The sequence below is a fragment of the Mytilus californianus genome, unplaced genomic scaffold (genome assembly GCF_021869535.1).
Source record: "Mytilus californianus isolate M0D057914Y unplaced genomic scaffold, xbMytCali1.0.p SCAF_14, whole genome shotgun sequence".
NCBI lineage: Eukaryota > Metazoa > Mollusca > Bivalvia > Mytilida > Mytilidae > Mytilus > Mytilus californianus.
Window position 1 is genome coordinate 21,460,132 of NW_026262626.1, and position 15,524 is coordinate 21,475,655.

Genomic DNA, 15,524 nt, shown 5'->3' on the forward strand with positions numbered 1-15,524 from the left:
GTCCAAATAGTCTTACTTGGTACAGGTAAATACATGTATATTTAAATCGAAACAGGTTTTACGTGCCAATGACTTTTGAAGAGAAAGACAAGGTATAATAATAATATAAACGGTGCTAATTGTCTGTATCAGATAAGCATTTTGACGTAAAAGACTGATCTAAGTGCATATATTGTATCCATTTTAATTGCGAATCAGTTTGAAAGCATATTGTAATAAATCAATTGAACTGAAATTAAAACAAAATCTTATGATTGAACATTGATTTTAGTTTGATCAACGTCTAATGCAAACATTCGAACCAAAAACAGAAAGAGAATTATTTGAACAAACAAATTAGTAGAATTTACAGAGCAGTTAAAACCGAGTCGTATAATCCTAATTCTAATACTCGAATACAAAGAAAGGCTGGCTGTCACCAAACAGGAGCGTCGACTTTATATCGGTAACCTCTTAGATTACTTGGAGGAAATTTATTTAATAGTAATGGAACACCCGGTGCGAGTTAAAGCGCACACCTACTACCTATATAAACGTCTGTTGACAAAGGTTTTTCAATAAAATATAAAGCGTGTCGATAGAGACAGTTATTTGAAATTTTTCCTGGTATAAGAGATAAATATTTTCATAGGTAGGCAATTACTATATATACTGAATATTAAAGAAGATGGTGATTATACGGTAGTGATCCCTGAAGTCAACGACAAAAAAAATCTGAAAAAAAAAAATGGATTTTAAAACCGAGATTTTTGCCATTCATACATTGTTTAGTTTGCAAAATAAATGTTTACGTTCTATCGCATTCAATTGGTTTTACAAACAATTCATTTTAAGATCAATATGACTTATTTTCAATAGTTTAGAGTGTTGGCACTATATATTATGATTTTTATATACGGTACTCTTATATTTACATGCAATAATTCTGCAGAACGAAATTTTGGAGAATTAAAACATGTTCTTTTTCTCTCTGGTACTAATATCAAGGAACAAATATCGATATTCTTTCCCTGAGGGGTAAACCCGGGTAGCTATAGGATTCCACTCCCGTTCCTTTTACCGATAAATACACCATGCGTATACATATAAAGATAAGAAGATGTGGTATGATTGTCAATGAGACATTTCTACCAGAGATCGACCAAATGACATAGAAGTTAACAACTACATGTTTGCTAGCTGAAATTCACCACGAAAAGTGATGTTTACTGAATATGACATTTTTTGGGGAGTCTATAAGGCCAAGGTGTTCATTCAAGTGTGTCTTTACACCTGTTTTCGATAAAAATAGACATAATTCTGATTGAATGTGTTATTTGAAAGAAGGACATTTCTAAGTAATCTATAATAACTTTGTTTTATATGTTGACTGTATTTTCAATCGTGAATAAAGTTAATGGACAGGCAGCGAATTAGGTCAAATTTCAGATAATGCGAGAAATTTTTCAAATATTAAAAGTAAGAAAAAAATATCTTTCGAGTCATTCCAAAACCATATAATGTAATTCACATGATTAATAGTGATATACTTCTTCAATAATAACATTTCTGCAATTTTACCATTTGAAATACTCAGAATTTGTAAGCAAAGGACAATAGGAAAGCAAGAACTCGAAGAAAATTCATACCCAACAAAAAAAGAAGTTGTTGAGTTTCCCTTGGCACTGATTTTATAATCCAATTTTGAAAGATAACCTATGTCTAGGTTATATGAAAAGTCGGCAATAGTCAATAAGGTACTATTATTCGATTAGTGATTGCTTTACGTGCGAGAAATTTAAAAGGAATGATTAGATATTTGGACGAAATGGACTTCTGACAAGATAAGTTGGGGTTCTTCCCCCATCACTATAATGACCCGTTTAGCAATGCCAGACCAAATTAAATGTCTCCAAGCCTAAACAAACAAAAGTATCTTAGTACATATAATTGTCGATATGAGTAATCTGCAAATATACACATGTACTTAGTCATTATATCTATAAGAATTAAACCATGTGTATTTGAAGCCCTAAAACAAATTTAAGTACAGCCCACATATACCTTAGCAATGGCACATTACACATCAATTATTTAAAAAACTTTAAATATTTGATGTTCTACGATTTTATCTTGCTCTAAAGCACTTATTTGTAGAAAAAATAATTCAAATCATTCGTGTAATGATCGTGTACCCTTATTTTTTTGGCCGGGTCGGACGAAATTCAAAACTGTTTTATATATACGGATGGTGATGTCTGGCGGCTGGACGGCAGGGCGGCTTGGCGGACGGCCATTGAATAGTTGGTAACTTATTTATGTAATCCACTCCAGACCTACTGTTTACAACCAAGATCCCTGAAACTTTACAGAAAGATTGCACATATATTGTATTTGTGCACCTGCTATTATTGAATTGTTTGAATTATGTGTTAGAATTTTCATGACTTGGGACCTTATCATTTTTCATCCAAATTTACAACCTTCGTGTAATTGCAACTACATCATAAACATGCTACATTGATCATGTTGATCAGTCACATATATTACAATAGTCCATTTGAGACTTTAATTCATTTATGTTATTATTGTAATATTTATCAATATTTTCAACACCTCCGTTTAATTTTTGGTAGAGTTAAATAAATCTTGTAGTAATATTAAATGAGGCTGCAACACAAACCCAGTACAATAAGAATAACTGTGTTAGATAAATTCTTATTCAGTTTTGAGGTAACTGACTGGAATATATGTACCAGCATCTTTTGTGTATATTTGACAGTCATCTCCCTTAATCTACAGAAATCCATAAATTTTGTGATCTTTAAGGTGCTCAACCAAATAAATTCTTTTCTAGCTATTTTTCACTCTAAAGTTCAAACGGCAATCACACATATTGCAATAGTTAGTGTTCTACCATAAGTATATATCAGCTGTGGATTGTATATTGTAAATGAAACGACTGCTTGTAGCACGGTAAATAAAGAGAACAGTGATCAACCTTGTGGTGTTACTTTAATATGACTGCTCTAATTGGTTTGATACAGTAAGATTAAAAATTTGTGAGATGAAAAAATAATATTCGAAATTTGTAAATGATGAATTAAATTTTATTTCGTAACTTGTACTTTATCATTAATTATGATGATTGCGATATTGTGCAAACACAAAAACATCAGTTAACCATAAGACCTATATCTTAACATTATAATGGAAATCTCGTTGAGGTTAATAAATGAATTCTTATACTTTTATATGTTCCGTTTATAATTATCATTCATGTTACCATAAAGTATTTGAACATTACATACTATGGTTATGATAGTACATTAATTATAACACCAAAACAGTTCTAGCAGGAAGCAAAAGTAAATGGAACAATTCCTTTTTTCTTGCCTTTCTCTGAATCAGATGCTTAAAACAATTTCAGAGACAACAATATATACAACAAATGTTAAAGAAGAAACCAATTAAAATATTTTTTCCAGATACATTAGCTACTCAAAAGTATAAAGACTGCAGCTATATGAAAGGAAAAAACAAACCAAGTGGAGAATATATCATATACCCGGAAAGTTTAAATGGAATCCAAACATACTGTGATATGACTACTGACGGCGGAGGATGGACCGTATGTTTAATTGTTATTTCGTCGAATATTTTTTTGTACAATTAACTTAGATATGAAGTGTCCTATTTAAGGGTGTCAAGTTGCTGTATTATGTTAAAAAACAAATTATGAAAGCCTGACATTTGACTGAACAGATCACAATTTTCTGCCAAGGAGCATGTCTCACCAATATAGAAATTTTTCAAAAAAAGCTAAAATTTAATTAGATTTTTTTATTTATAAATTAGGTCATTGGTTTTCTAAAATGATTTATTCATATTTTTCGAATGGCCTTTTAAAGCGGACTAAACGTTATCGGTTTTTTTCATTTTTGAAGGCCGTACGGTTGCCTATAATTGCTAAAATCTACTTCAGTTGAACTCTGGTGGAAAGTTGGCAATCATACCACGTCTACTTATTTTTATATTGACTATTTTTAGATCAGATCTGATATCGTGTTAAAGTTATTATGACTGTGCTAGAATGAACTGGTTATGTATAAGTATTATCTTGCAACATTTATTTATGGTACGTTCATATTGTACCTGTATGCAACCATCTGGATTTAGACATAATTTTTTTAGACATTTTTTTATCCTATTGAGCTAAAAGCCATACATACACAATTTATTACACACTGAGGCTGCATATATTTTACACTGTATTATCTTAAAGTCATGAGGATGACCATCCTACTATTATTTGTAATTATCGTAAGTTCATATGTGTTTAGCCATAATTGATGATTCATACCAACAACAATTGCATGGTAATTTTAAGATGTGTGATTGTGAATGAATGTTTTTGTAGATGTTGATTTTATGTCTGCTTTATCATGTTTATCTTTAATTTATTGATAAATCCAAACATGCATTTAGAAGTCAAAATATAATGCTTGCAAAAAAAAATCTATTGTACATTCAAATTAAATTCGCTTAACAGTTGCCATGATAATAATATTAACAGTTGCCATGATAATAATATATTCAGCTGGTATGATAATAATTTCAACAGTTGCCATGATAATAATATTAACAGTTGGTATGATAATAATATTAACAGTTGCCATGATAATAATATGAACAGTTGCCATGATAATAATATTAACAGTTGGTATGATAATAATATTAACAGTTGCCATGATAATAATATTAACAGTTGCCATGATAATAATATTAACAGTTGCCATGATAATAATATTAACAGTTAGGATTGGTTTTATCTTCCTTTCGATATATCAGAATAATCTGTCAATTAACGGTTCTAAACAGTTTTACCTTGATCAGTTCTACCATGAAACTTTCATGATCAGTTCTTGGGTTGATAAAAACAACAACTATATATATTTCGGGCGTCCGAAGTACTATCAAGAACGCTTAAACCTAAACTTTCAAAAGCCAAGGATGTGTCAAAACGTTGTAACAATAGCATCTATATGATCAAAATGTCCAAATCTGTTCTAAAGTAGAACTACCAGAATCTGTTCCGCATGAGCACCTGCAAGCATTCCCGGTTTGCTGGTCCTTTAGTTTTCTATGTTGTGTGTTGTGTACAGTTGTTTGTCTTTTTGTCTTTTTCTTTTCTTTTTTTTTTTGCCTTTGCGTTGTCAGTTAATTTTAAGACTTACCAGTATGAGCTTGAATGTCCCTTTAGTATATTTCGCATTTATTCAATCATATAACCGTTCTAAATATTATTGATAAACTCATAATAAATACCAAGATTCAAATTTTGTACGTCAGATGCGCGTTTCGTCTTCAAAAGACTCATTAGTGACGCTCGAATAAAAAAAAATTAAAAAGAAATAAGAGCAGTTCTCTGATCGTGATTTAGTACAGGGACGTGTTCTGGATTTGTTTAGGGTAGAAATGTAAGAATCATTTCTAATGTATTACTGTCAGAATCAGTTCAAGTGTAGAACTGTCCAAAACTGTTCTTATTCAAAACTGTTAGAATCTGTTCTAAATTATAACTGTCCAAAATTGTGCTTTGTTCAAACTCTCCACAAACTGTTCGTTCTAGGGTACAACGCTTCAGTCAGAAACTGTTTTACGGTGTCAGGAGAGTTGTCCCGACAGATTTTGAAATATTCGTAGAGGGGCTTTATTTGATTCAAACTGTAAGTGATACAAATGGATAATTAATAACATTAAATGTACAAATTTTAATGCACCAAATGCGCATTTTGACTAACAATTTTTCTTCGATTGGTCGAGGTCAAAATTTTAAACTTAATACAAACGACCAAAAGCTGATATAATCCAAGTGGATCAAACAAGGAACCAAAGCAATAGATGATTCTTGTTTTATGTAGTTCATATTCTAAACATCTGAATTATATATAAAACATTTAATATATGTGTGTAGGTAATTCAAAGAAGAATTGATGGGACTACAAACTTTGATAGAACCTGGAATGAATATAAGGAAGGGTTCGGTGATGTGGAAAAAGAATACTGGCTTGGTAAGTAATCGTTTAATACTGGTTCTCTGTAACTATTTAAACTCTTACATAGGGAGTGTGGCACGCATGGTCATGGATTTTCTTCAAAATTCACAAACTTACTAGTCTTGATGAAACAAACAAAAAATGGCAAAATTTTGGTTGCTAAGCATATCGGTTGTCATAGCAACTGATGACCAGTTTTACCTCTTCTGGCCATCTATGATTTTAAGCTGAAAAAGGCTATTTTCAACATAATTTTTCTTAATAAATGATTAAGAGAAAGAATATTTTTTTATAATTTTATAAATATATGCATTTTATTAATGTAATTTAATATATGATATTTTCATATTCATTTTCAATCATAATCATATATACCCCCCTTTTTATGTGGTTGGCATTAGGTAAAAAATACCCTTTTGAGGTCATTTTTGAATGACCACCATAATTTTTTGCGGACACCTGAGTTAAAGTCAAGCATGAATTCATAAATACCATAGTCTTATCTTATCAATGATGCGAAAAAGTAATGGGGAAGTATGTCTCATTTTTTTGTTACCATGGATACAAAATGCTTAGTTTTCATTTTTCAGAAAGAAAAAAAAATCAAAAATTTGGAAAAAAAAGTTTTAAACCCTAATTCTGCGGTCAGAAAAAAATAAATAAATATACAATTTGTGGAAATTATTGTAATCATCAAAATATTTAACATATTCATATATAACGGTATTGTAGTTTTAACTGTGTTGCTATAGAAACAATTTCTTGATGATACACATGTTTAAAACAATTTTGAAAAAGTTTCAGTTAATTTCTTAAAGTTGCACAAAAGTAGGAAAACTAAAACACTTATTAAGTTTAACTGTATACTGACATGTATATATATAAATAATTTTGCTAATATAGTATATCGATAATGGTGTTACCACTTGAAGGAAACAAATATAATTTCTCTAATCTGGATAAAAGTGCTGATAATGAAGAAATTTCAGTCTGTTTTCATGATTATGAAAAATATACAAGAAAAACTAGAAAAAACAAATAAAATCATTTAAATAATTATATATTCAATTGTGCAATATTTGCCATTGAATGTGTTGCCATGGAAACAAGCAGTCCATTTGCAAATATATTGATAAGTGCTAATTTTTACAAATTCGTTTAATGAATTTCGATACATATAGCAATGAATGTGTACAATTTTGCTTACATTATGCAGGTTTTCTTGTATTTATGAAATATTAATAATATTCCAGGCATTATTAGTGATAGTGTTGCCATAGAAACAACAAATTATATGCATAAACTTGGAAAACGCATTAAAATAGACTAAATCTCTCATTCAAAAACTCTCTTCTTTAAGTTTTCAATTTAATGCAGTGTCAAAGAATGATGGTTTTTACAAGTCATTCCATGAACTGTTATTCAAATGCTGTAATGAAGATTATAGATCAAAGTGCCACTATGTGTTGACAGTTTGTGGGGGGGGGGGGGGGGGGGGGGGGGGGGCTGGTTGTAAGATTTTGTAAAAAAGAAATGATCGATTGTCCAGTGTCAAACATCTCATGCATATATTTCAAAAGAGAACAAAATCAATAAATTTATTAGGAACATTGTAGGTTCTGTGCTAATCTACTGACTAAAATTTAATCAAAGACAATAATTTGATACAATTCAACACAATAAAAAACACAAACAAAAGAGTCAGACGTTGATCCTTTAAATAAATGATAATTGACCATCTAACCTTTCCATAAGGGAAAAAATACCTTGATTATGCGCTGTTTATTTTTCTTATTCATTCTTAAACTCAATGTTGAAATTGCAAAGCATGTATAGCTTTACGCTTTGAATAATATTGTACTATTGGATGATGAGTATCTACATGAAGATAACTTTTTAGGTAAAGTTATAAAAAATATAAAATTTCAAAAAGGTCCTGCAATATGGATAGGCTGGGATGAAGACGGACAATTTGAAAAATCACTGGAAATTGGGATCAATTGGACAAGGACAGACATTTCAATAGGTCAACTAGGGAGATTTAAAAAGAATTAACACAAGGGTTCTTTAGCAAACAAAGGGCGTAACTAGCAATGGCCGGTACGGTCGGCCGTCGACCTGATGGTCCCTGCTATCTATCCGACACATTTCTTGTTTGAGGTTCTGGCCGGGGTGGAATTTTCAATATTTTCCAAAAAATTTCGTTTCCCTACGAGGACCCGCGGAAATTCTGTCAGCTGGTGACTGCAGGTCTTACAACCAGCAGCAGGGGGAAATATACCATCTAGAAAATTTTCATATAAGGGGTCCCACTGATTGCCTTAAGAGATAGCCCGCTACATTCATGCTTCAGTGATTCCATATGTAATCAACTAAATGTTTCCAATGAAAGGAGGGGGCGGGCCCTCAGGGCCCCTTGGGTCCGCCTATGGTAGCACTATATTAACATTAGTAATAGGCATCGGATTATTGACATTTGAGAAAATAACAATTATCTTAATGGATTTTTAGCAGCAAATCAAAAAATATTGACAATATGATAACTCTTTACACAGGGTAACTTTAAAAGAATTATATACATATTAGTCCAGTCAAACTAAGTTTGAACCTTAAACTAATTGCAACATAAAATGTTTTAGTTCTAATTTATAGCATTAAGCCCCAAAAATACACAGAAAAAAAGACCTAAAAAATTTAACTTAAGGAAAACTCATAATTTGCATTTTTAATTTCTTATAGAAATTTACATTGGAATGGGAGATAAATAGGCAAAAATGAGTCTTTTTTGTCAGTTTTTGGTTGATTTTTTTAAAATTCATGTAAAATATGATACTTTGATGGGGTTGTAAGTTCTTATTTGACTATGTCATATAATCTTCTGCTCATAAAATGTACAAAAGCGAAGTGTTATGGGTATTTTTATTTTTTTGCACATTTTTCATTAAAGAAATAGCAAATTTAAGTTATGGCTTTGTGACCAATTTTAAGAAATAATGTGAATATTTGGTATTGTTTATATCTGTAAATTATATTTGTTCAGCATCTACCTTGTTTAAAGAAACTTTAAACCACAAAAAGAAGAATATAAACTTTGATTTTCATTGAAAGCCCATTACAGAAAGATGTTTCTCAAAGTAAGTATACTGTCTTTCTTTTAACCAATTTTTTTTTAGATTTTACTTTGAAACAGGAGTCAATGTTTATAACATAAATTATTATACATGACTGTGACTTTTTGTACGCGACTTTTTGTCTGTGACTTGCTGTCTTACATTCTAACCGTTATCAGGAAAAATGACTTTATACCTATTTATATGTAATAGGCTTTGCATCAAATTTATAGAAACACTTAGATTGAACCATTAATTTTATCAAATGAGAAAATATAAAATGCTTTGCAAACATATTAGCAAACAATAAATGTACTGACTTTTCGGGAACATTTAAAACTAAGACAAGGCTCTGGCAACCCTCAAGTTAAGTGCGTGAATATGTTAACTTATGTTTTATGAAAATATTTAAAACTACCACGATATCATGCACAAGGCTCAGGCATGCCTTAAGTAGTACGTGGAAATAATTTTTTACTGTAAGAAAATATTAAAAAACAAACTATATTGGATTTATCAACTTACATGTATGTATAGCCTACTTCAATCAAACCTTGTGTGTTACTTTATATTTGTGATCAAACGTGTCAAATTATAACCGGTAATATACAACATAATTTACAACACAGTTTAATACAATATACTACTCAATACCATAAAAAGTTTAATTATGTTTCAAATTTAACATAAATCCTTTAAGAAATACAAAAAATATTAGCATTTTCATTTGGTCCTGTCATTGGTCCGAGTACACAGTTATTTCGTAGTGCATTTCTTTTAGACAATAAATGAAAATAAAAAAAATCCCACCTGCGCTTTCTCAATAATATTTTTACAGTGTGTTGTACTACTTTTGGGACAAATTATATCAAAATTATAGAAAACTTCATCGGCTCTAACTCAAAATATGGACAATTCTATGTTAAGGGGGTCTTGAAATCTTTTGACAGCTTCCGAAGTGCTAATTTTTAACCTTTTTCAGCTGGACCAAATCACTACTTTACTTTACAATTCATGACCCAAATTTTTTTACAGTGTAATTTCATCCCCCTACTTGCTATTTGAAGCATAAAACATGAAGGAATACATTTGGAAGGGGTACTAAAAAAATTGGCAAGCAACACACTGTCCACACTAGGGACTTTATTCGTGGACAACGAAAACCAAAGGACGATAACTGTGTACTCGGACCCATTGTCAGCGTTGGTCAGGTCACGTTTAATGAAGATTTAAAAAAGTTTTCAATATTTTTCTTATATTTATGTATTGAATGGTCTAAATTTATAACAATTCAAATTTGACAGAAATCCTTTGATGAATAAAAAAGTTATTAGCGTTTTCGTTTTGGTCCAGTCATTATTGTAACCCAACTAAGGGAGATAATTCGTATTGTGAGGAATATTACACAATGATCATTTTTTAGAAATTAATTTCGCATGTTTCTAGGTAGATTGCCCATAACTTTTTTAGATTTTTGACTAAAACAAGACTGAAATTAATTGTTTTTGTGTTTCTTTTTAATAGATGTAGCCGCATAATGTCACAACACTACACCAAATATTGTATTTTTCTCAAAAATCCCAACTTTCTGTGCGGTTACCATGGTAACCAACCAATATATATATATCGGTTGGCATTATTTTTCTGACTAGTCTAATAGGATCTACATATCAGCCAATTTTTAGAAAGATCGGTGACTATGTGTGCCGATAAAGTTTAAGTGATTACAGAGAATGAGTATTAAGTAGTTATATTACAAACACATTTAACATTTATATTTAGGCGACATGAGCATATTACCTGTCAGACCATGTGATGTCTTTATAAAGAATATTTTCTGTCATACTCATTTCCCTAGTATGTCAATTTTTGAAATTCTTCAATCTAATAGATGCTTCAATACATTAATGTTTTAGAATTTCTTGTTGACAAAAAGTAAAATTACAAAAATACCATAACTCCAAGGAAAATGCCAAACGGAAAGTCCTTTATCAAATGGCAAAATCAAAAGCTCCAACACATCAAATAAATGGAAAACAACTGAATTGGTACAGGCATTGTTTTATGTAGAAAATGGTGGATTAAACAGAACAATTATCGTCACAACAATTTAAAAGAGAAGGTGAATTTTATTTTTTTTTTTACAACACATTTTCACCAAATTCAAATGTTAACAAACAAGGCTAATGAAAATCCAATTGTTTATTTCTAAATCTATTTGACAAGCGCCAAGAAGTATTGTGTTATGCTGAATTGTTCATGCACATTTGAACAATCTATAGTTTTACTCGTATCATTTAATCTAAACATATTCATATAAATATTGTTTTAAGTGGTGAAATTATTGCACTCATGAATTTAAGTATAGTTTTTGGTAGATATCCTTGTCAGAGAATTTAATTTTTTTAACTTGAAAGAGAGGTTTTTTTCATTAATCTGTTTCTATATTGTCTATTGATATAAAGCAAGGTTTGATACATACATATTCGGCTGCTTTTCTGTAGGCTTTTTTTGGGCTTTCCTCAAAATAATCTGCTAGACTAACGTGACCAAATTACATATATTTACATGCTGTATTCAATATGAACTATTCTGCCTAACACTATTTTGTCATCAATTGCTCAAACAATTTGATTACTTGTACTGCATTAAATGGACTATTTGTGTTACTTGAAATCTGATTGTCATAATAATTGTCATTGGCTATCGATTACGTTTCTCTTATAAATAAAACATCAAGTAGGACTTTTAGCTTCTATTAAAAAAGCCTTTTATACATTTTGGTTTTTTTTTGTCGTGCAAATAGGGCAATTCCGTACCTTAGTTTAAATCCTTATGCTTAAACTGTTTACCCCGAGGAACTAATAAATACTTGGGTTTCTTTTATTAGTTCAGATATTTTTTGTTTACTGAACAAATTGAAATTCATGTATTCAAAGAGGGAGGGTTTGCTAAAACAATACTTTTTTTTTTAAACCATTGGCACTCTCTTATTAGAGGACATTTCTCTTAGGTTTTTTAATGAGTTGGATTTTTGTATTATGAGACAATTTTGTCTCATAATACAAAAAAAAGGGGGGGGGGGGGGTAGTTACTTCAAATATTGACTCTGTGTCATATGACAATATTAAAGATTAGGTGTCAAGCAAAACAAAAATATAATAAATTTCTGGTGAGTCATTAGAATATGAAATATCTTAGCGCACAGATCGTTATTACTTTAAGTTTTGATTTTATACAATAAACTGAAGGTTTTGCAAGATTAATAGCAAATAGTTTTATTTCGTAATCATTATCAAACACATTTGCCATCATACCACATCATCTTACTTTAATTTTGAATATCGTATAAAATTAAGAATTGTATTTCATCATTGTGACAGCTTGTTTTTTCAAGAAACTTCATTTTGCCCGAGATTTTACCTTTCAAATTTAAATCTTTGAAAATATCTGATTACCAAAAAATGGTTTTCTTGTCTTGTATTAATTCCGAACTATCGGTTACTGTTCGGCCGTATGCTCTATAATATATTTTAGAAAATTTTGTAGAAAGTTATCATTAAGAATAAGAGGGATGGTTCGTCAATATATTTATAGATGTTTTTCCCCAAATGCATATGATAACAGAATATTGTCCGTTGAAATCAGAATTTAGATATCTTTTTTTTATATTTGAGCATCAAAAGTCCATGTGTTAAGTTTATGGGCAGGTTTGAACATTTTACACTCTTATATGTACATTTTATGCAAACTCCATATACTATATACTTTCATTTCCACAATTGGAAATGCTGAAATAATTGTATATTAGTTTTGCACAGTATTTTCTTAGTACATATTTATTCTTTCACTTGAGGCTATGGTAAGTTGCTAATTGTGTCCGTTGTTGTCTGCACCTACATATAAAAAGGTTTTTAAGATCCCAGTTAGCCTTGTTTGGTTTTTTCTCTAAGCAGTTGATGGACTAATATGATCAAATTATTTAGATACTATGTAGGTACAAGTTCAAAGTGAACAGTTTTGCTAAACACGTAGATTATATAATTTTAACATCAGTAGTTTTACGAAATAGGTAACAAATATTTGAACATGCTGACAACCAGTGGTAAATACGAACTGAGAGTTGACTTGGTTGATACCAATAATAAAAAGACGTATGCAGTTTATAAGACGTTTGTTGTTGGTGATGAAAATTCAAAGTTCAAGTTAACTATTGGTGATTACACAGGAACTGCAGGTATGTTGATGTAGACGTATGTTTATGTAAAAGCAACTTTCACATATTCATTCAGACTGTTTTCAACTCAACTTCCTCCAAATGATCTCTCATTCTTTGTCTTTTGCCATGGGTGCTCAAATAAAGGTCAATAGAAATTATTTTCTTTGTTTAAAAAAAATAAAATAAAAACCAAGATAAAAATTGATTTTTCAGATTTTTTAAATCAGAATATTTTCTTATTTAACCTTTGATATTGGAATAGGAATCAACAATACTTGTCTCTTTTGGGTCTTCTTCTTTAGAATCCTGTATATTTTGTCTTAATAATTCGATTGAAGGCCAATCCATACATGGATATATAACAGACATATATATAAATGTCAAAAGATCTTGTAATGTTGTAACCTGAAAAGTACCATTTTACTGTTTCACTGAAGAGTTAAATACAAGCAGTAGGTCATCCATACATTTCTCCAATTCATTTTCCTGAATGTTATATATAAATCAAATCTTTCACCTTACTGCGTTAAACGTGTTTGATCTGAAAACATCCAATAAGAGGTCATGCTCATTGACGTTTTAGCATCCAATTGAAATCTTTGCCAAAAAAAGGTTCGGTATAGTTTTCTATGGACTATCAAAAATTGTGTCGGGCAAACTGGAAAATATTTCCGAATATGGTTAGGAAATTTGCTGTGTCTAACTGAAAAATGTTCTGAAGTGGTGCCGAGCTTATGCACCGAATGAATTTTGAAGATTCCTCCAAATCGTTTTATTCATGATTTATATGTTATTGCTTATTTTCAGATCTTACAAAAAAAGGAAGATCAATCAGATTATGTTCGTGAACATTGTCTAAAAAAATCTGAAAACTGTTTAATCAAGGTAATAGAAGTTTACCGATGTTCAAATCTCGTAATTCAATTTACAAGTGACAAATCAAGGTATCACATAAAAACTGAGGGATCGCATGAAGTCAAAAAGAAAAACGACCGACTGTGTCGACAGGATAAGTGTGTCCTGTTTTGGATGCATCACCCGCCATTAGAATTCACACTCAGTCTAAATGTCACAATCGGGAAACCCTTAGGGTTTTTAAGATTTGCAGAATTTATTACGTTTCCTGAATTTCAAACCAAGAAATGAAATCGATATAAAAATTGTCACTTTTATTTGGTTTTAAATCTTTTCTTGAGAAGCTGAAGTTCATTTTCCTTTATGTTTATGTGTATTTAATGCGTGTTTCGTTTTTGCTATTGGTCTCACAATTATGTAGATGTTTCATTCCATTTTTCAATACATATTTGTTTATAAGTCTTGAATTGGTAGCAGCAAACATGTTGCACGAAATAAATCTTGCATAAATCACCCTCACGGAAATTGAAATACATTAAGTATCAAAGTGACAGAGAACATGAGGTAATTTCATAAATTCTCACCAGCAAAACCTATGACATAACTATCGGATTTGCAAAAAGAACGATATCATTTTTTTTTCTCGAAAGTTTGTGTGTGTGCAAAATTGTTGAAAAATTGATTGCATAGTAGTCGTTTGAAAAAAATAATAATTGTAGGAAATAGAATGGATTACAACAATGGTAGACCCTTCACCACCAAGGACAGAGACAATGATTCCAGTAGTTCAAATTGTGCTACTAATAACAACTATGGACCATGGTGGCACAAAAGCTGCAGTTATGTTTACCTTAATCTTGACTTAAAAAAAATAAAAATGAAATGGTATAATTTTAAGTTCATCAAAGCTGTAATGAAGATCAGAAAAATCACCTAAAAGACATTTCTGTAAATAGAATAAAAGACACTAGATGCAAGTTTTATTTTTTTTTCGGAAAGGGGAAATGAAAGGGTTGATATGAGACATCAGTCAGAAGACATTTGAAGGTACAGTGAAGATATTCCGAAATTTAAAACAAACAATCGTACAAATATATCTAAAGTGAAGAAAATAAAATCTTGTTTTCCTTGAAGAAAAACTACATTATGTGATCTTGAAAAAAAAATGATTGACTTCAAATCTTTAGCTCACCTGGCCTTAAAGGCCAAGTGAGCTTTTCTCATCAATTGGCGTCCGTCGTCGTTAACTTTAACAAAAACCATCTCCTCTGAAACTACTACGCCAAATTTAACCAAACTTGG

The 15,524-nt window shown here is 30.6% G+C and overlaps 1 protein-coding gene across 3 annotated transcripts in view; it reads left to right on the forward strand.

Annotated features, from left to right (window-relative positions):
* Positions 1–15,312, forward strand: part of LOC127724368 (fibrinogen-like protein A) — a 432,225-nt gene extending 416,913 nt beyond the window's left edge. For 2 of the 3 annotated variants that reach the window (XM_052231316.1, XM_052231314.1), the window contains exons 2-5: positions 3,468–3,610; positions 5,957–6,053; positions 13,221–13,385; positions 14,942–15,312. In XM_052231316.1, the coding sequence (XP_052087276.1) occupies positions 3,468–3,610; positions 5,957–6,053; positions 13,221–13,385; positions 14,942–15,159 (623 nt within the window). In that variant the 3' untranslated portion in view covers positions 15,160–15,312. The remainder of the gene's footprint in view (positions 1–3,467; positions 3,611–5,956; positions 6,054–13,220; positions 13,386–14,941) is intronic. The other variant, XM_052231317.1, reaches the window with a different exon arrangement.
* Positions 15,313–15,524: the final 212 nt, after the last annotated feature.